The 21,560-nt window shown below is 46.6% G+C and overlaps 2 protein-coding genes across 11 annotated transcripts in view; one reads left to right on the top strand and one right to left on the bottom strand.

Annotated features, from left to right (window-relative positions):
- LOC119456329 (protein couch potato-like) overlaps positions 1 to 21,560 on the bottom strand; it is a 133,388-nt gene that overhangs the window by 31,428 nt on the left and 80,400 nt on the right. For all 10 annotated transcript variants that reach the window (XR_007467590.1, XM_049669746.1, XM_049669747.1 and 7 more), the window contains 2 exons: positions 1,219 to 1,296; positions 392 to 445 (listed from right to left, as the gene is read on the bottom strand). Coding sequence is in view for 9 of the 10 variants with exons in the window: in XM_049669746.1 (XP_049525703.1) it covers positions 392 to 445; positions 1,219 to 1,296 (132 nt within the window). In the remaining variant the exon portion in view is untranslated. The remainder of the gene's footprint in view (positions 1 to 391; positions 446 to 1,218; positions 1,297 to 21,560) is intronic.
- The window catches only part of LOC125946439 (uncharacterized), a 283,769-nt gene that overhangs the window by 246,147 nt on the left and 16,062 nt on the right, over positions 1 to 21,560 (top strand). The window lies entirely within an intron of this gene.

The raw sequence follows: 21,560 nt of genomic DNA, 5'->3' as shown, positions 1-21,560 counted from the left end.
AATCAACATAGGTATATATCTATGACTAAAATGTCATTCCGCGTTAATCGTAAGTTCATGAGCCTTTGTGATAGACTGCGTCATACAATGCTAATGTATGCTATAACTGACGTGTTTTTGTGTGTGTGTGTGTTTTTTTCTTGCGGTTTTTAATCAAAGGTTGGTATAGAGTGTACACTGCTTTCAGCCGCTTTTTCAACTCACGCAATGATTGCGCGAAAGCCTGTGCTTTTCGCAAAATGCGCTGTTGTGACGTGTCTCGTCATATTTGCACAATGCGTCTATGTGCGTCGTTCATTGTGCTCCGTCAAGGTGGTCAACGCGTAAACGGTTAAGGAAAGTGATTGTATTTATAAAATGGTTGCAAGTAACAAGACGGAGCGGTACTTACCGAAGATGTCTTTCCATTCTTTTGTGTGACTTTCAGCAGAGATCCTTCATATCCCTGGAAGGATAAAATCAGCATTTTCTAAACAGAAGTCCATTGCAGATATACTGTTTGCACTTATTATTGTCCTCATTTCTCATATTATTAGTGAGAACTGTGGTCTTTCTGACTTTCTCTGGATTTGTTGTCTGTTCTCCATGGGCTTGTAACTAACAGAAAAGTCGAGCACCTCGGATCTTTTTATCTTTCTTCCTCGCTTCCTGCGTAGTTATAAACATTGAGTTTATTTGCGTAGAACGAAGCTCGCTTTTTCAGAAAAAAAAACATTAAAATACTCTTTACAAGCTCGGACTTGCCCGTCCGATGACACATGAACTTCTAAGGGTTGAAAACGATGTCTTCCCAGCCTCTGTCACACATGCCTGCCTTGGACTAGGCATCAAAGCGCTTACTTACTCAAGCTCCACTCACAAGAGCCATCACAAAGCAGCGTAGCATAATATGTGCCGAACATGTTCGTGAAAGGCGTCGCATATTCACAAAAAAACTGACTTTGCGAGCACCCTTGTGTGCATTATTGTGCTTTCCTGGTTTACTTAGTGACAAGATGGAAGAAGGTGTTGGTGGCAAATTGCAGGTATGCGGGGCATGAAGCACACTGGTCGTCGTAAAAGTCGACGGGCAGGTACTGTAATATATATATATATATATATATATATATATATATATATATATATATATATATATATATATACCTGCGCTTTCGATTGTTTTAGAGTGTCGGTGTACCTGCAGCTGTTCGGAGCAATGTGAACGCTGTCAGGACCTACCTTGTAGGCACGGAATAGTAGGTAGAGTTCCCTGGGCTTTGCGTCCATGGGAAGGCCACTCACGAAGAGTGTTCGCACCTGCGAGAAACAGAACATTTACAAATAAACAAGTGAATCCCATAATACCGACAAGCTCTCGTTAGCGTGGAAAGTAGAAAAGCTTGCGGAAGGACCACTGCCTTTTTCCGGACTCTCAAGACTTCAATATCGCGGTGAGGTCACTTTGCCGAATAATGAGTGATAGTGCAGACCTGCACATTTTCCTATCCCTATTTTATTCTGAGTATGTCAGACCCAGTCCGCCCCAACATACAGCAGCAACAAAAAACGTTGGCTTTCAAGAATTGACCTACTTTAGCCCGCGAAAACATTTAGCGCGCTTTTTGAGCCTGTCATTTCAGAGCTTCTACTTAAGCCTTTTATGTTCGTATATAGGCTCGATTATAGAAACTGAAGGCTTGAGAAAGCGTTTAAGAGGTAAATACAAACGTTAAGTGCCAATGCGCGATGGTGTCCTACGTTCCGGAGCATAACCAAAGAAGTTGGTTGAATAAAAGGCCCCGTCGTGGTAAATGATCCGTGGCGATAGCGAATAAGCCACATACTAAGAAAACAGCCACGTAATCAAAAGTCCCGCTAGCTGCTGTTGTATATCATAAAGTGCGGTAATTGTATTCTTATTGGGTGCAAGTTCAGCTCCAAAGAATCATCAGAGAAAGAGCGCAAGGATGCTCTGCACATGAAGTGCGTTAAGAGCACCTTTCTTTTTTTTTCGTAAAACACAGTCTATTAAGGAGAAAGGGAAGAAGTCTTGCCGTAAAGGCATGGTACGCGTTAGGTCTTGCAAGTGCTTCTCAATGGCAAAGCAGATACTGGAGCGAACGCGCACTAATTGCCTCGTCACAGTAATAAGCGCGACGTGAACGCATGGAGCCCGCACGATTCTCAGACTATCACGTCCGCTCTATGCCGCGAATGGCATGAAATACCCGCGTCTCAGTTCGTCATTTACTGCTTCTGTAGTGCTGAAAGTGTCCACACCTTAAGCTTCACTACGTGCCTGCTGCTACGGACGTTTTGCTATGCTTTGCTGCCTCTATTTCTGTCCTACACGAGCAATGAAGTCAATCAAATGAAATCGAGAAAGTCAATCATTCGTGACAACAAAAAAAACAGCGGTGACGCGTTAATATGGACGACAGACAAGGCTGGCCATTAAAGACGGTCTCAGAGATTTAAATGCCACCATAGAGCTGTGATCACTATTGCTGCATCTAGCTGGTGCCATTATTTCTGAGCTCGTTGTGATTAACCTAAGCTAACTCACAATTGAGAGCGTAATTCGCGCCTCCACATTTTCCGCTTGCATGCTCTCCTTATGTTGCCCCTGTGCCATCAATTCTTACCTTCATCCTAAATAAGAAGAACGCCTTCTTCTAAGATGAATTTAAACACTGTGAAAGTTCCTAACACAGGAAGCAATGTCACCCTCCAGTATATGACCTAGCAACACGGTGAGTGTTTTTCCTAATGCCATTCCTTCTTGTACCCTAGATAGCGTCACTTATGACCTCAGTTACCTTCATTCACCGAAGCACCTCGTTCTGACATAACAGCCACTCAGACGGTGGACTGCTGGCTGCTGCCTACTTGTTCAGTCGAGGCTAAAGTGAACTTAATCCGCACACTGTCCGCCAAGTCCAGGTATCTGCGCATACGTGTGCTTCTCGTCAGTGAATTTCACGTATTTGCTGACATTTAGTGAAGTTATCCTGGCTCCGACACAGGCTATAGGCTTTTTAACATGGAACAAGTTTCTCGATGCCAATTACAAACACAAATTTGGAACATCCCGGTATGAGGCTAAAACAGATCAGCGCCCCTCTCCCCTAGTCCTCCTTTCCTCTTGGTACATTGAGTAAAATATTCTTCCAGTCTCCGGGAGAATGAAAAATCATGGACGGTATTCTGTTTTCCGCAAAATAAACGTTCCTTGCTTCCTGGAAGATGAAAGCCGTTTCCTGTGAGCCACTCATAACATCATGAATCACAAAGCTGAAACTCCTCCATTGCCGACGTACACAAACAGAATTTGCAGCGATGTTTTTTTCAGTGATTCTTAAAAGTACGCACGTGGCAACAAACCGTAAATCCGGTGCTCTACTTCTTGGCGATATGTTCTGTAAATTTTCCCATTCAATTTCTGTTTTTTTTTTTTTACTTTTCTTCGTAGTTTCATGCTTTTTCGACGCACGAATCGCAACAAAGGGAGCGCACCCGAGTGAAGTCCGCGTTTCGTCTTAAAAGGGTGCATTGTACCGTTAAGTCGCCTTTTCCACTCCCTGTTCATAGTGCATTTGGGAAGCGGGATTCCCGCACACGTATATGGCAGCGCGGCACATACGGGACCTCGGCGTACAAAAGGAAACAAACGGGATGGGATGGTCCACAGAGGCCACTGTAGCATGACGAAGTGTTTTAGGTGCAATTCTATTCTATTTTCGGGTTTTAGCGTGCTTTTCGCCTTGACGACTTAATTCCATTATCCTGGAATGTGCTACAGAGTGTACGCCCAGATCTCGAAAATACTTCCATAAGTTTCCTAAGGCGTTTCGACAGCCAGTCAGGCTTTAATCCTTCTGAAACTCAGCTATAGTGAATCTCTTTCGTTGCCGTTTTGCCAGAGTCTACAGCTCATCGAAACATGATGAGGTGCAAGGCCATCTGCTCCATGCATACCTGAAGGTGCAGGAAGTCGCTTAATTCACTGCCTTCACCAAATATCTGGCTAGGCAGCAATGATAACGATATGCAAATGTCTTTATGTGCGTATTGAACACTATTGATCATATTTGCAGTGGTTCAAGGTTGTCACATGAGCTTGAATAGTTCAAACTGCTAGTACTTTGAGTACCCGACGTAAGGAATAAGATCCGTTGTCACGATTTATTTGGGTTGACCACCTACTCTAATTCATAAGGTTCCAGGCGCACTCTCTCGCATTTTTTCTGCATATACCATAAGAAAATCAGTTCCATATCAATTCCGCCTGATTTCACTATAGAGAACGCAGAATTTTTCGATGGTTTTCCAAGAAGACGATAGACAGTTCGTATCTGTGGATTTTCCTAGGAAAATAACAATCGTCATTAATGTAGAAATAAAGCTTCTGTCAACGTTAGGCAACAGAATGAATGTTTTTCACCGATGTTCTCACAGTCTCGTACGTTTCTATAAAGGATTTTTTTTTTAATTGTGCAGGAACCACCGATGATTGTTGTCAATGTAATAGAATAGCCGGACGCTCCTTGAAAGCTCTTTCGTTTATATAAAGGAATGATGCTCTCGAACGCGTATATCTGTTGCAGTGAGGACATTTGGGTCGCGTTTGTTGTCTCATTGCATAATTCCTCAAAGAACAGAGTCATGAATCGGAACATCTCTAGTGGTAGTGTAGGTGGGCTTTACATATCGGCCTATTCGTCGCGTGTATTGTCGCGAGCGGCGCGAGCACCGGCGTCGAAGACGACGGGCATCCTCCTCTCCGGCCGCCGGAGCCCTCTCCCGCCGCCGCCACAGCGGAAGAGGAGGAGGGTTGTCCTTCCTGAGCGTTCCGACACAGCAGCTAAACCTTTAGACACCCCAACGCTCTCCTGGAGAGCACGTACTCTTTTGCATCGGCGCTTTTGTGGTAAAACAAAACAATTCCAACCAACTGGTTTAGTGCCAAAGCGTGTTCATGGGTATTGCAAGTCTGCAGGGAATTACACAACAATTTTGGGGGGTTCTGGGAGCTAGGCATGTATTAAATCTCAAAGCTTTCGTTATTACATTGCTTGGCTTACACAACCTTTCTCATCGCCTTTGATTTGTGTGTAATTTGATGACTTTTCAAAGAGAAACCTCGGAAGTAATCACGTCTTGTGTCATTCTGAGCACATTCGTCCGCAAGCTACCATATATCGCCACTACAAGAAACAACGAAATATGTATCCTTCCAAACTGTTACAAACAACTCTGGTACCCCGTAATTATTCGCGCCAGAAATTGTACAGTACGCCGTACGAATATTGCCTCAGCGCCAACTCTTTCTAAGCTGGCCTTGTTCACGGCTTGCCACCGTATACAAGGCAATTTGCATGTCTGGGCCTTTCGTCTAAGCCATTCTAGGCTCACAGGCAAACTGTAGTCTGCGTTGAATAATAAAAGATCACGGGGTCTTCGCCAGGGCGCATAGCCGTAGGCGAGACGCTAATCCTCTTCACACGTCAGCTTGAAAACGAGATTGATCTCTTGAGAAGCACTAAAGCCTGGATGCATCGACAAATATTCAACAATAGTTGTATTGACGCAAGGGCCTAGCAATATGAAGAAAAGTCAAATCACCGAATACATACAGGCACTTGGCCATATTCTAAGTGACACTGCAGTTTTCACTCATGTGCGCCGTATATCTCGGCTAGAATTCTATAACTTTCTGCATGCGTAATTCTTGAGATAAGATTCGTAAGAGGAACACGGGAAATGTAGCCGTCACCATTATAGGGGGACTACATGTCTTTCTTTGATCTTTATTTCAATTTAAAAAAGAAACGACTGTGAACCCGTTTTTATGTTCAAATGGAATCTCTAGCTGGCACCGGATGAAGGACATATTTGCCACTACAAGGATGCACATCGGAAGGGACAAGATACACAAAAACAACTGACGAAGGCGGTACCACTATTGTCATAGTGTCTCTCTCTCTCTCTTGTCTCTTTGTTTCTGTGTGGATCCTTTTTGTCAGCAGATACGTTCTCAATCTCTCAAACTGTCGTAGTTTCTGGAACAAAAATATTTCCCACTGCGCTCGTCCATGCTCATGCAGAAAAAGAACGTGGTTTCTTTTTTTCTTTTCTTTTTTTTCCGATGGCAGCTTTTGTTTTGCACACCGGCGCTTCTCTTTTGTTTTATTCCGTGCCCTTGGTCTTAGCTAATCCTTTTGCTGTTGAATAATCCATCAATTTGATACGGTATTTTAAAATTCACTTACAAAGATTTTTATCGGTTCTCTTTGGCAAGCAGTGTCATCTGCTGCACAGGTTGAAGATTGTTTTTTTAGTACTTTCTATTTCTTATTTTTCCTGGTTTTATTATAAGTAGGTCACTTTATTTCGCTATGTCCTACAGCAAAAGTAAATAAATGAAAATAAACAAATAAATAAAATCTTTATAATTAATAAAATTACACTAAATATAAAGCTGTCATGAAATGTAGTTCGACCAACATCTAGCTGCTGCGCACGTAACTATGCACCAACGCAGGATACAGTTTGACTTCTTTGGCGAATCGAGTTCAGCGCATAGTAAATAACATCAAAGGCAGCACTTCATTTATCACCACTAGAAGGGCTGAAGTCATCACACATTATATATTTATCTGTCGTTCTTAATACTGACACACTTTAAAAAAGAAAGCTTCTCGTAATACTCTCGAACCTTTCTAGAACCTTCTCGAAGCTTTCGCAGAAGATATGTAACATTTAAATATGTATGTATATTAGAGCACATGCCGGTCCTTTAAACAAGCATATGACTAAAAAAATCTACGATTTAATCTTTTTTTTTCGTTTGCTACAGTAAGGAAAGGGCTAACTGTGGACTTCCAACTCTGATAAGCAGCGCTTTTGCATTTGTACTCTCTACATCGCAATGAAACTTGAAGTCTGTGCTAACTGCTCGTTTCACATTCAACAAATTTTTTTAAAGCCCTCGTATTCATCGATGAAGCACGTTCCCTTTCCTTAAGCCCAACGAAAGTGAATGCGCACTTTTAAGGGATACTAGAACGCTCGAAAGTGGGTTTAAATACGGGACACGTAGTTAGTCCGAAACAGTTTATATGCAACTCCTCTTTCTCCGCGTGGCAATTTCCTCGAAATAATGTAGTTCTGCAACAATACTAAGGCTGACAAACCTGGTGGCAACGCGCTCCTTGCATGTTCTCTCTATCTATTTGTGATACGATCTGAAAGTGCAGCTGTATATTACGCGATCAGTGTGTTTGTGAAAAAGAGAAACGCTGCAACATGCGGCGTTGGTTACTGTGCTACCAGAAAGACCGAGTGCGTACATTCGTTCTCCGAGTCTTCATCGCCATCTGCTGCTTTGGATGGTAGTCATAGGCCGAGAAATATTCAAATCATCATCTTCTTCTTCTTCTTCAGCCCCTTTTATGTCTAGTGCAGGATGACGGCCTCTGCCAGCGATCTCCAATTACACCTGTCTTGCGCTATATGAGTATGCACGGAAATTTTCCAACTGCATCACAGCACTCTGTCTTTCTTAGTTATCTGCCGTCATTGTTTTGTATAAAGGCTTTCTGTGTAGGCCCCCAAGCATCCTGGTGATGTAAATAGAGATTTAACTTGAGCTACTGCGCTTCGCTTCTTTTGACATCCGTGCTGTAACTTTACTAGACTATCGGTTACCTGTTGTACTCATTAGATGACCTGCCTAACCCCATTTCTTCAACTTAATCTTAACTAAAACATGGGCTACCGCTCTCCAATCCGCACCACTGTCTTCATGTCGCTTAACGTGTCTCGAAACCAACCCCAACGCCATTCACTCTGCCTTATTTGACAAAACCCAATGTCGTGAAGACTCGCAAGTGGGCTCATGCACCTCCACCCCCACAGAACAGAAGGGGTACCCGCTCAGACACGTCGACTGGGAAGGTTGTCGTTGCCATACCAAAGCATACGTTGACATTAGGTCTTTTACACGTGACGTCACAAAAGGCTGCTGGTCCTCTGTTGACTAAGGGCTACTGGTCGCTGACGTACCGATCTCATTCGCGCATTTTGCGCAACGTTGATGGCCATTTCTTATCCCCGCAACAGAGCAGCGCCACCACATCTGTGAGACGTGTTGTTATCAAATTTTCCTATATAGAACATATTCGTGCTGTACGTTATTCATTATTACTGCACAACTTTAAGTGCCTTCTCTCTAATGTCACGCCATATATAAGCAGCTATGCCTTTTTGTCCGGACGTTTTCTGTGTAGTCGATCATAAAAGTGGAAGTATAGATGGCTAGTCGATTAGACCCATCGCATATTCATGACTCATAAATATACACACATGCTGCATGACTCTGAGCCCTGTGCCATAAAGTCAACAGCTGCATGCTGTCAAGTTACGTTCTGTTGGCTCCACGGTGAAGCACTCGACTATTCTACAGAAGAACGTGAATGTCTCTCCGTGTCCTGCTTGCCTTTCATCGCCGTCAGGTCACGTATAATAAGGCGACACGCCTCCCATCCGTGACTTTGTCACGGAGACTATAAGCAAACACGTAAAGTTCTGTCCATGTGTACAGGAAACCGGCAAAGTCAATAAATGCAATGACTGCAGCGCCGTGCAGCCCTAAACAACGCCTTAGCAGCGCTGGGCTCGCGTTTCCACCAGCGTGCCAGTCCCGCCATCCTCTCCCCAACACGCTATTTCGGGAGGGCAATGAAAAATGGATGGGCTCGAACAAACGACGAACCTTTCCCGCAGAAAGTGCATAGGCGGGCCATCGTGGACTTGTTTTCCACCGAACCGATCGTTCGTCGTCGATGGCGGGCCATGTCGTTCCGTGCTGGCGGATATGATAAGCGTCATGCGCAAGTTTAAACAATCGATCCCCTTGAGCCGCGCGTGCACGCCGCTTTAAAAACAGGCCTATATGACCGCCAGCAGCGAAGTTAACGGACAGTGTACGGAGAAGACAATGAAGGGGGGAAGGGGGGGGGGGGTGGAACTGGTCAGCGAGAGCAGGGGCCAGAAGCAGGATTCGAAGTGGCACACACACGCGCGGGTCGATGGCAACAGCAGCGGCAGCAGCGATGGGCCTCTTGTTTCCCAGACGGGACAGCTGTGTTGTACCGGCCGGTCCCCATGGCGACGTGTGCGCGCGCGCGCCGGCCGTACCACGCGACTGCTAACGCACGAGGACGGAAGTCGGCGCCATCTGAGATCCATAAACCGATCGGCGGCGGCGGCGTGCTGTCTCCGTACGGCGCCCGGGCCGGGGGCCGCTTTCATTATGACGGGCGCCGCAAATAGAGAAAGGGCCTCGTTTCCCCGAGCAACAGGTAAACGCTGGCTCAAAAGTCTCGAATGACGTGACAAATAGCCTTCGCCGAGCAGTAGCCAATCCCGGCCCGGGTCCCGACGCGAATGTCCGCTTTTCTGAGGACCAATGACAATCACGCGCTCGGAACCGTTTGACCAATTGCACGTGACGAAGAAAACCGTGCTCGGGGTGGGCTGGACTCGCATTGTGTTCCTTGGTCCTTGGACAGTGCGCGGCTAAGGGAGTGGATGGCGGAGGGTCACTGGTCGAAGCCCTTTGGAGCGACCACGTGATACTTCCCGGAAAAAGAAAAGCGTAGTCATTCTTTTTTCTTCTTTTTTAGGCACGGTCACCTATACAATCGGTGTTCTCGCTTTATTTTCTTTAATGTACCTCTACCGGTTACTAAGGTAACGAGAGAGAAGAAAAAGTTAAAGTCATAGTTAACGTTGGTTCGTTAGCAAACGTCTGTTTAAAATTTACTACTGAGTTAGAAAGGCTTGTTTAAACACGTCTGCAGTCTAGCAACGCCAATAGAAGGCGCTGCACGTGTCGATACGCTCTCTAATACTCCTTTACTGCTTCTTTCTCCAAGTGTATAGTAGACTCGCTGTGCAGAAACGATGCCAACTTAACTTGATTAAAATTTACAAGCAGAATAACCCCATCATGAAAGCTCCAATTTTTTTCCCAGCTCGAAGAGCACCAAGTTACTTCGAAAAGCACCGTACATTTTGACGGCTGCCGTTCAGTGGAGATTTAAGGACGCAACCTGAAGATGCCGGCGGTTTCGCTCGATGTTCACCGAGCTTTTCTCGCAACGCGCTTCTGGTCCAGGAACTCGGGCTTCCCAAATGAACCCCGAACGAAATCATTCGTTCCTCAAGGCCTCGTGGGAGCCGCTCTGCGAAGACGGGCTGCTCTCAGCTGAACATGCACCAGCGTTGATGACTTCGCGAGAGCCATAGCCGTAATCACTTCGCTGTTCCCACAAATGTGCGTTTTTCCCTCCTCGCAAAACAGCTCGGAAGCTCGCGGTTGCACCGCCTGCCGGACCCTTGCTGGAGCGAACGTTACGAGAAAAGAAGCAACCGCAGGCTATTCCTTGATACTTGCGCCTAGCAAACTTGGCCATCTACCTGTAATAGCCGCTGTGGTGGATGTGGCTGCAGTGAAGAATCAGCAAAGGATTGAGAGAGGCTGGGACGGGTGTTTGCGTTGCATACTAATTTCTCCCTGCGAAAAAATCAGGGATCGCACCCGCGAGATCGTTCGCACGTGAGAAAGTTCCAGAAGAGTGAATAGCATTGAGTAGCTTTAATAATTAGGGCAGAAGCGCAGTGCGCACGCTTTTTACGTGAGAGCGAGGTTCTAATCATGAACGCTTGGTGAACCTAACTTGGTAAACCTTCGGTTTACTGAACGCTTTACTACTTCTAGAAACCCGTGTTGACTGCCGCTTTCGGAGCCATATATTTAAATTTACTTGAAAGGTGCTTAATTAAGCGAACGCAGTATGTACTTCCTAGTGCGAGAGAGTCCCTAATAAAGAGAATGCACTGCGCGGATTCGTATTATGTCGTGGTTCATTTTGTGGCATTCGTCAAGGTTTCTTTGAGCAGCAGTTTCCCGTTTTTCAAATTTATCCCTTGGAGGATGGAATCAACTTTGAAACAAAGTTGAGCGTTTGTTGATGAGAGACACTCGTAGTTAAGCCGAGGGTATGCTTTTATATGCGAACAATCGAACAATTGTTATGGCAACGAAGGAAAGTGTATCGCTTGATAAGGCAGCCGAAAGACTTTCACAAGAGCTGTGCTTGCAGCTTCATTCACCGAACTCGTGCGGAATGCTCCTAAGTGCAGTCATGCAGTAGTATTCAGCAGCAAAGACAAGTCATTTGCGCAGTGCTTGGTAGACTGAAGAATCGTTCACTATCGGAACCGAAAGTGCTGGACAAGTGCGCCTGAAAGAACTCCGCACAGGAGGCTTTATCTGCGTTGCTAAAGTTCCAGAGGTCTACGGGCCTGCATAATAGACTTTGAAAACGATGCCTGCTATCGCTGGACTATGTACGTGGTTTAATTCCTTTGTGCTACTCTCTCTTTCTCCCCCCTTAGGCTTTCTTTCTCTCTTTATCTACGTATCCCCTTCGGCCCACCCAAGGTAGCCAACCAGAACAACTTTCCGTAACATCCCCCCTGCCTTTCTATGCACTCGTTCTACGTCTGTGTTCTGCCCGAGAAAAAAAAAAGTGAAATTCAGAAGTATGCACCACCTATTAACTAATACTCAGTTACTGCGGTGGAGTTTAGGAAACTAAATTCCTATAGGAGTAACAGAACGACCAGCTCAAAGAGGCCGCATACGACGCAGAACAGCCTTATATGCAAAATTGTCCATGTACCTAGTAAATGCGTGACATTACTCTCCCTTGAGGCTCGTCTAACGCTCTGCGCACTCAACAGCACTTTACTGTCTTCCGGATTTCTGACTTTGTGTAATAGGCGATTTATCACACCATGACATGGGACTAGGCTCTTCCTTCATTGTCTTTATTTACGGGGCTCTATGCACTCACCGCAGCGAAGCTATGGATTAACGGCATTAGGAGTTGGTCTGTTCCATTCGAGGACGCAGCATTTGCATTTCTGTGCAACTGAAATTCAAAATCGCCCATGCGCTTACATTTACTAGCACGCTAAAGAAACACGGGTGCTCGAAATTAATCGCTAACCATCACCTGCGCATCGAAGCTACGCAATGTAGCTTCGATACTTCTCTCCGCAGTTATTGCTGCTGTTAACGCACCACAGTGTCTCAAGGCTACACCGGGTTTACACGGACCAACCGTAGTTGAGCCGTTTGGGTTGAATCTAGCCACTTGCGGTTGTCTCACGTGTGCTTTAATCTAAGCAGAGACGCTTTTTTCCGTGTATTGCATTCCTGCCCTGTCGGATATGCGGCTGCCGCGGCCTTGAGCTCGGCAGCAGAATCTATAGACCCTGAGCTGCCGCGGTGGATTGCGCGGGTCTATTGTGATAGCGAACTGAGGTCGCAGCAAAGGCTGCGAACAATAATAAACAGTCCTTGACAATGACAAACGGATATACGATCATACTATCCAACCATACCACAGCTGTGCATGCCTGCAGATTATACGATAATCCGCTGTCGGAGCCTGGAACAAGCAGTGCGAATGTACACACGTGCATCTATAGTGCCTGGAGGAGCTTCACTGCATGACTGGGTTTGCATGTTGGGCAGCCGTACTAAGAAAGACAGCAGCTTTTCTTGCCATTTTTCATGCTTTTTATTGTTTGTTTGTTTGTATTTTCTTTGTGTGTGTGTGTGTGTGTGTGTGTTGGACCTTTCGCTTAAGTGAAACGTGAGTGTCACCGTTCGCTCAGCGCGGTGGCTTCCTAACCATCCGTGTGTATACTTCGCGATAAATCAACAAAAAATCGCGCACCACAGTCGTCCAACACTCCTTCTAACGCTCTAATGCCTGCGAGGTCGTCCGCAGAGACTTGGTGACGACGATCTCCCGCGGAGAACACTTCTCGCCACCGTGTTTTAGCGGCGCGGCCGGTACTTGGAAGCAAACAGTAACAACGTGTATTCTCGCCAGGTGGCGGGCCGATCGCAAAGCGCGGCAACAAAAGGGCACCCCTGGGCCTCGCCACGCGCGGCGGACAATCCATCATGGCGTCCTGCTCGATTAATCACACCGAGATGGAGAAACTTAGGGGGCAATCTGAGGCAATTAACGGGGCCTCGCTAGATTTCTTGAGACCCTTTATCTCTCTATATACTTTTTCTTCTTCTTTCTTCTTTAATCTTTCGGAGCTTTGACAAAAACGTTCATATAACTGCGGCTAGCCGCCGAACGCTAGAGCCCAGGTTTGCTGCACGCGTTCAAGCGCGCGCTTTTGCGGGAAACAATGCCGCGGAAGCGGGAAAGAAAATAGCATTTTTTGGAGAGCATTATTATTGGGCCCGGCGCCGGCGGCCGCCGCGCCGGCAAGGCGAGGAAGCGAGACAGGTGCCTCGGAGGAACGCCGGAGCTTGTACGTTCCTCGGACTGCGCGCTCTGCTCTTGCCGAGATGCCTGCGTTGCTTTCTGAGCGCACACGGCGCCGCCGCGCGCGGATGGCAGCCATCAGCAAGAGCGCGTTCTGTTCCCAGAAAGCGGCGCGCGTCTCGAGAACGATTTCGCCTCTCCCGTCCCCTTCCTTCTTTCTTCTTCTTTCCTTCCCCCAAAATGAAAGTGCTGCGCCAAGCATCTCTACGTAAGAGCACGCTCGTTGGTATAGCACGGCCCTCCCGATTGCGGGTATAGAGAAACCGCACGGCATTACACGAGAAGATGCGCCGCTTTTTTCCCGGTCCGCCTACACTGTAACGCTGTTGATATCAAGATCCATGGCTACTTCTCCGAATTTTTTCTTTATTTTTTTTTCTTTTTTTTTTAGTTTTGAAGGGGCTTCAAGATGACGAAACAAAAAGAAGCGAAGTGAAAAATGTGGATTTACTGGACACATGACGACGCCATTTTGTAGTCGCCTAAAAGTGCTTCAGCGGCTCGTGCACCGAGCGTCTTTCTGTAATATATTTTTTCTTCGCTCTATGCAAATCGGCCACTTGTCTGGTGGCGGCAATATAAATGCAACAGTCTGTAGGAAAGCTCAGTAAACTAGATTTTGGCGCGTTTGAGAACAGTCTTCGGAGACAAGGAACGCTTTCTAAATATTTTCTTACACGTGGCCGAACCTTTATTGCGCGTTCGACGGTCGACGCGCTAATAATTTATCATTTTCGTATCTACTGAGCGAAGACCATGCCTAGTATGCGCGTTCGACTGCTGCTGCAAACACTGGAGAGCTCGATTTCGACATGAAAAGCGTGAAAAATGCGCAGATGACCAGTTTTTCTTTTTTTTTAATTATACCTTGCCTCAGTATGCCGGGGCCCTGATAAACTTAGCACGATCATGACACAGTGCACTGCCTCCTCTCTTCATGTCGTTATCCGACCGTGTCGTAAAAGGCGTTCCCTCAAAACATTATCGCCAAAATTATTCCGACATTACACATTCTCGCAGAACCATAATACAGTTTTGAATTTCGCTCCAAACGTTCTTTTCTTCATTACAAGTTAAAGAGAAATTTTAATATGTAAGTTATCACCTTGAAGTTCTGTACAGTTCGTATGCACTTATGATAACGGTCGCAAATCGCCAGCACGAAGCTTTGGTGAATGCGGCATATATTTGATGTTACAAGTAGTCGAGCTGCGGCGCGCCACCTACTGTTGCGGCTCTTCGCGAGCACAAGTGATGCTCGGGACCGGCGGGCCAAATCTGGCGGGCTTTTACTACTGCGATTTGCTACGCACCCTGTTGTATCCGCTCGGCAAAGCAGAGATAGGCAGTACGGTTTTCGCAAGCTGCGAGCCGGTTTTTTTTTTTTCTTTTTTTTTTTTAGGTTAACGCGAAGAGAGTCAGAGAACTCGTGAACTCTGAATACTTTTAAAATCGCAAGCTGAGCGAAGAGAACATGTCGCTATAACTGGTGAAGCTCTGGACAACTCCGCCTATTCTTCTATCACTTCTTCGTGAGTTTCTTCCACTTTGAATGTTATTGATAACTTATTTGCTCAGCTTCTGTGCTTATGATTTCGCAGACATGTGACCGTACTTCAGGTACAGCAATAGTGTACCGAGCTGCGAAATTTCAAATGTAAAAAAAAAATGATGCTTCGTTTTAGTTGGGTATATGTTGTTACCTGTTTCATTACCCAATATAATGCAAACCCCTCTATTACTAAAACTGCCCCGTCCCGTGACGCCACTACCACACAACCTCCTCTCCTCTCGATAAAGAAAGAAGCTAAAGCATTTCAATTACGTCTTCTGCAGTAGCCAAGAGTATAGTGACGTAAATATTATTTTGCCGCAGTAACGTCGCCAGTGCGACCTTATTTACTTTTCTACGCCTATTCGGCTATGTGTTTGCTGCGCCTTCTGCGTTAGTTATGTCTTCGGTGACAGCCGAGCTAAGCTTACTTCACTTCCGGCTACGAAGAGACCGCACTGGGCTTCCTGTCCATCGACGTACTCGTCTGTATGTAGGCTAGAGAACTAGGATCGAGTTCGCGAATACTTAACGTTTGTAAGTGCTGTTTCGCACTGGTCGCCCGCCTTTGATAATAATACAATTGGTTGCATGAATAATACGATTGGTTGACATCAGGTCTTGCAAACAGTCTTTGAGTAAGAACTTATTTCACCCACCGATATCTTTTCTCGCCAGTTTGGAACTCAGCGGCTGCTCACCAAAAGCAAATGAAGTCTCTTTCTAAGGCAACTCCAATATTCTGTAGCGGTTCTGCCCCCAACACAGTTCATCAAATATATAAACCAGTTGAGTGCCCATAGTAGGTATACTCCGTTCTCATTTATTTTTGCCCTCCCTTCGTACATTGAAGCCGATGCAACCAAACCACGGAGTAAGATAAGACCCAAACTAAGCAGTCATGGGGAGTTAAAAACAAATACAGAGCTCGCTATATTTAAGACTCCTGTAGTGCAACAGGAATGCAGTGCTAAAGTTCTGAGGCATAGTTATTCACCGATACGAGCCGGCCGGCTCAAATTTCATATACACCATTTTTTTTTCTTTAAATAATCACCTTTGCTGTAACATTTTGTGCATTAGCCTGATGTCATCTCTATCGTTCTACGTCTATTTCAGGCTAACGGCTCACAGAGCTGAAGAAAATAAACGAAGTCAAACTTGGGTGCCCGCAAGAGATATGCAACACGGTTGCTCCCAGCGTTGGCGCGCTTGAAGTACCAGTAGGCATGACGCGAGTAGGAAGACAAGCGCGTCTGTGGCGAAAGGGAACCAGGGAAGAACCAGGCCTCCCGGCACAAAATTAAAGCCCTAATTACGTCCACGGCGAAGCAAGCGTACGCTGTCAGCAAGCGCGCCGGGGCTAATATCGTGAGGCTGCAAAGGCCAGCCGGTGGCACCAAGCTGTTCTCCGACGTCCTTCTCCTAGAACTACGCGCGCAAGATCTCGTTCTTACTTTTGCTTTTAGTACAGGTTCGTACAATTTCGAGGTGGGTTTTTCTTTATCTTTCTTTTTAATTCGGTCTGTTTCTGAAGAGGGATCATTTTCTAAAATCTTTGTCGTGTGAAATCACCGTATGCGGAAAAAAGCTGACGCATGCCAGCATGCACGGGTCTTTCTTTCGTCCAAAGACACACGTGTACACGCTGGTCACCGCGCCGGAGACGCGCCGGAATCGGCGGATCGCGAATCGCGACGTTGAACTGAAGTAGCGGTCCTTTCCTAATGTAGTACATTCAACTGCTGCCGCGGTATATAAAAAGCACGTCTCTTATCTCGTCTGGCGAAAGACCAGGAGGTAAGAGCACTAAGAAGACAAAAGGACGAGTCCATAGAAAAGGTCGTCGCGAAGCTTCTTTTTAAATTGTATAGTTACCGATCAGTGAGAGACTCTTTCTCTCTCCCGAACTCGGGACCGTCCCGAAAGAGAAAGGGAAACAGTGGTTTCCGCAGACGCCGCCGTCGTCGGTGTCTCGCCATAGACTGTGTACGTAGACGTTGTCGTCGCTCCGCGCCGCCCGCTGGACTATTCCCAGGTAAGGGAAAATGGGGAGGAGGCGTGGGGAAAGGGGGAGTCCGCAGAGGAGCTGCGCCGGCGATGGCGCAAGTCACGCGAACGCGCGTGACGCGCTGCGACGGCGCCCGCCACGCACCCGTGTGCGCTTCTCTGTCTGCTCGCAAGCGAGGGCCGATCGATGGCTATAGCGAACAAGCGCTCTCAGCAGAGTCCAGAAATCGCTACCCGAAGAAGAACAAGCGCGCAGGCGGTGGAAAGCGAGTGGCCAGCGCGCACACGCGTGCACCACCGATGCGACGACGCAGAAGTGCAGCGGGGAACAGAGAGAACCTGGCGTTGCGAGAATTCGAGCGGCCCTGCAACCCGATGTGAAGAACAGCCCGAGTGCCCGCGGCACCGCTCACGGTGGCGACGAGACGCTTGCAACAGCTGAAGAAAAAAAGATATACGTCTGCTTCTTCGAAGCAGCTGCCTTTCAGGCACACGTTTTCGATGCGAGGAGCGAGGGCAGAATTAAAGAAGAGAGAGAGAGCGGGGGAGATAAATGAAAAGGTAGAAAGTGACCGTTCTGCGGAAGCGCTGCCGCTGGCGGTGGTGATTATGGTGGCTTCTGTGCGCCTGCTCGGGATTAATTGCGTATATCTGGGAAAATGTTGTTCATCTACTGCGAAAGGAGTACTGATATACCTATACTCGGGTACAACTTTAGAAGGCAGCGGCATTTGCCCCTCAAAGGCGGATGCATGCACCAATGGGCGCGCACTCTAGACTGACGTCATGAGCCTGAAGGCCGGTGATCTCGTCGACGGAGAACATGGCAGCCCGCGCTTCGAGCTGGGCCGAGTCGCGTCAGCGGGACTATTTCTTTAGTCGCGAAGGCAATCAGCTGCCTATCCTGTCTTCTTAACTTGTACCCGACTATAGAAGCAGTGCGTTACAAGTTGTTTTTTTTTTAATTGCTGATTCGTGTTTCTTAACGCGAAGCTATATATGAAAGTACAGGAGCCTTCATGCATTTAGACCCGTATAAATGCGGCCGCCACGGCCAGGATTCGAACCCACGACCTCGTGTTTCACAGAAGAATTTCATTAGCCACGGAGCCACCGCGGGGGCTGTCGAAATTTGCTACCGCGCTTTCCCAGGACCATACGTGCATCTGAAGTGAGTCAGTCATTTCCAATTAAGAGCTCATCTCTTCTCTTGAGAATGTAATCTCTCCAGGATGTCCCTAGAGATTAGCGAAGCCTCAACTTACAGCGAAGGTTATCTCTTCTGTTTTCACTTCAATCTTCCTTTTGTTTGTAGACTCGAAGGAAAAAAGAAATAAGGCTGTTAACGGTTAAACAACTACCGAGAGTTAAACATTTATTGAGAGCAGGCGAAGCGACTTTTTTTGTGATAGCGTTAAACAGAGCACGAAGTTTGTTTTCGTGCTTTTAAAGAAAATGGGAGGCTAGCTGGCTTAATTTATTTGCAATGCACATTAATCTTCTCCTCTTAACGAGCCCCCCTTCTTTTTTCTCTTTGACTGCGGTCGTGTCGCTACCAGGTGCAGAGGCACGCATGATCGGTCCCGACCTCTTGTTAAGATGGAAGCAGGCCGGACGAGATGAATTTCAACAGCATTGACAAAACATAGTACACTAAACAGCGACGAACGTTAGAAATATCAAAGCAAGCAGTACAACCGAGTAAACTTGTTGGACGATTTTGTTTTGTTTGTTTGTTGAACGAGCTCACACATTCTGTCTGGGGGATTTATGTTTGGTTTAGGGTTAAATATAGCTTTTTCTTTATGGACAACTGGCCACACCCTGCCATCTGTCCCCACAGTGACGTCATAGTGAGCAAGCTTGCAAAGTTTAAGGTTGTGTCACAACCTGTCTTTCGGTCTTTCAATATTCTAGCTCGGTTTCTCGCACACCAGATACCGGAGACCGCTTTGCGTTTCCATACGTCCATACTATAATTTAGCTTTTGCGTCTTGAGAAGTCTTCTTTTGGCCTTGGGGCACAAGACGGTCAAGAATTCATCATCCGAGGCAACGTAACCTGCGGCGGAGTATACCTCAATGTCCTCGCTGTCACTAGAAACATTTCCCTGTTTCCTTCCTTGAGGTGGTTCTGGTGGAAGACCGGAAACCTGACGGCCATTCGACGCATCCTCGGCATCGAGAGCGTCTACTCTGAAACCTGTGCCTCACCGCTGGCCGCTTACCATCTTCCTCTGGCCAGAGGACTCAACCGTCAATCTGCGTGCCCTAAACAAGCAAGCTCTATCATTATTCTTAGAAAAAACACCGATCCAATTGAAATTGAGGACGTGAGACTAAGCACCAAATAAAAATTCTGGCCATTAATGTTATTAACAGGAGCGCGCTGGGCGCACCGCTCAATAAAACGCAGTTGGGCTACATCAAAGTCCGGTGTTGTATACCTGATGACTGTATAACCACAGCCGGCGTCATCTGGGATATTGATATGGATATCCAAAACACGGACCTCCCAATACCGAAGGTGTTGACATCATGCACATTGGCCGACTTGGGAATGCGCGCCGCGTCATGGTTACATTCAAGCGTGACTCCACCCCCGCGTATATCAAGGTCGGCCACTTCGACCACGCAGTTCTCAAATTTATTCCAAAATCACTTCAGAGCCAGAAGTGCTTCAAGCTTGGACAATTGAAGGCCGTGTGCACAGGGTCAGTGGTGTGGTCGGTGTGCGGAGAACCGCACAAAAGATACTTGCCGTGCAACCAACTTCAAGTGCTAGAACTACCAGGACTATCATGGCGCAACTTCGAAAGACCGTCCTCAAATAAAGTCCGTTATCCTGACAGAAATGGTCAGAGAGAATTCTGCATACAGAGAAGCCACTGAAATTGTGTGGCGTCACCCACGTCACCATCGACGGTCTTCCAGGAAGAAAACGGCGGCTGTGAAGGAGACGTCTACATACGCAGTACTTTCTACCCCTCCAGCGCAGCGCGAATCCAAAGTTCAGGACACATCGGAGACAGAAGTCGGCAAGGTTAACGGATCAGAAGAATGGCCAGCTTTGTCGTACTCACAGATGGTCAAGGAGCCGCCGCGTGCTGCCCCTACTCTGACATGCACGAGATCTGCTGATGAAGTACCAGTTGCAGATCTACAAGTCGTATCCGTGCTGCAGTCATTAATCGACGTGATCCGTGTACTCATAAGCAACCAGCACAGTACATCTGCTTAAAGTGCGATGTGTGTATTGGACGCACTGACTGTAGTGCTTGCCTCTCTTGAGTGGAAAAATTCTCCTCAAGCTATCGTCATTTCATGCCCAGAAAATCCAGAAGTGCATGGTCTCACCGATTGTCAGCACTGCGATCGTGCCCCTGGGCGAAAGCCCACAAACACTTAAGCGTGTTCTGACTTCGCGCATGTGTTGTGCTCTCCCTGATGTTCATGTACTCTCCTTCTCTTCATGTTTTATCCTCCCTTTTCCCCTCCCCCAGCACACGGTAGCAAACCGGATATTTCAATCTGGTTTACCTCCCTGGCTTTCCCTTTATTCTTCTCTCTACATATAGTTTTCGCTTACCCTTCTCCCCAAACGCGCCTCGACGGCTTCCGCGTATTTACATTGTCGCTATACTTCAGTTAGTAATGATCCTTGGCAAAGCATGCTCAAAGCAATCCCTTGAGAAACAAATCTCCACTCAGCAGACCTTATTTTCTTCCTCCATACTTCCGCAAATGAAAGCGCTTGATAAACGAAACTGTACCTCAGAAAACACTGAGACGTGTTACTGAAGAGTCTTGACAACTTTAGTCTGGGCTCCAACCCTACCCTTCACGTAGCTATGCCGAAGAAGAGGTTTGAGTGGAGGCACATATATGTGAGTGCAGAGTTAGGAAAGTCTACTAATTCCTATATTCAGTGGGGTTAGGTTTCTGTAACCATGAAGCTTAAGTTTCTGAACACACAGGAGGGTTGAGCCTCTCGTTGCCTTGCTGCAACATTTCTAGCAGCTCACAGAGAGATTTCCTCAGAACTGTGAGTAGCAATTCTTTTGGTGTTTTAAGCAACGCAGCTGGCCAGGCTGTATTCACGCTGTATCCTCGAACTTCATTGAAGTTTGGTATCCGGTTAATCTAGATGGCATCCATGCTTTGTAAGGGTAAAAATAAAAATCTACACATGCGCAAAAGTAATATCGCATGTTCAGTTTTTATTTACGTATACACTGCTTGAAAGTACAGCAACATCTGCTCAAGGTGTGTTTTTACTATGAGTGCAAGCAGGCCGCACATATATTGTATCACTCGTGCAGTTTCTCGCGGGATTATTTAACCACGCATCAAAATGTCAACGCAAGCCTCGCAAAAAAATGTTACGTTTCTCAAGTGTATAAATGAAACCCCCAGCATTTGAAAGTTAGAAGTCCAATACTCTTGTGAAACATGCAATAAAACTAGATTTCCCATATAGATCCGTAGCCATAGCCGTATGTCGGTGCGTTTCGTTCTAATTCCAATCTTCATCTCTCTGAATAACACCCGGCATGTACAGTGACATTATTTATCAAAAAAGAAAAGAAA

This window comes from Dermacentor silvarum, chromosome 6 (assembly GCF_013339745.2).
Source record: "Dermacentor silvarum isolate Dsil-2018 chromosome 6, BIME_Dsil_1.4, whole genome shotgun sequence".
Taxonomy (NCBI): Eukaryota; Metazoa; Arthropoda; class Arachnida; order Ixodida; family Ixodidae; genus Dermacentor; species Dermacentor silvarum.
The sequence above is the reverse complement of the archived record's forward strand: the minus strand, read 5'-3'. Positions and strand labels throughout refer to the sequence as shown.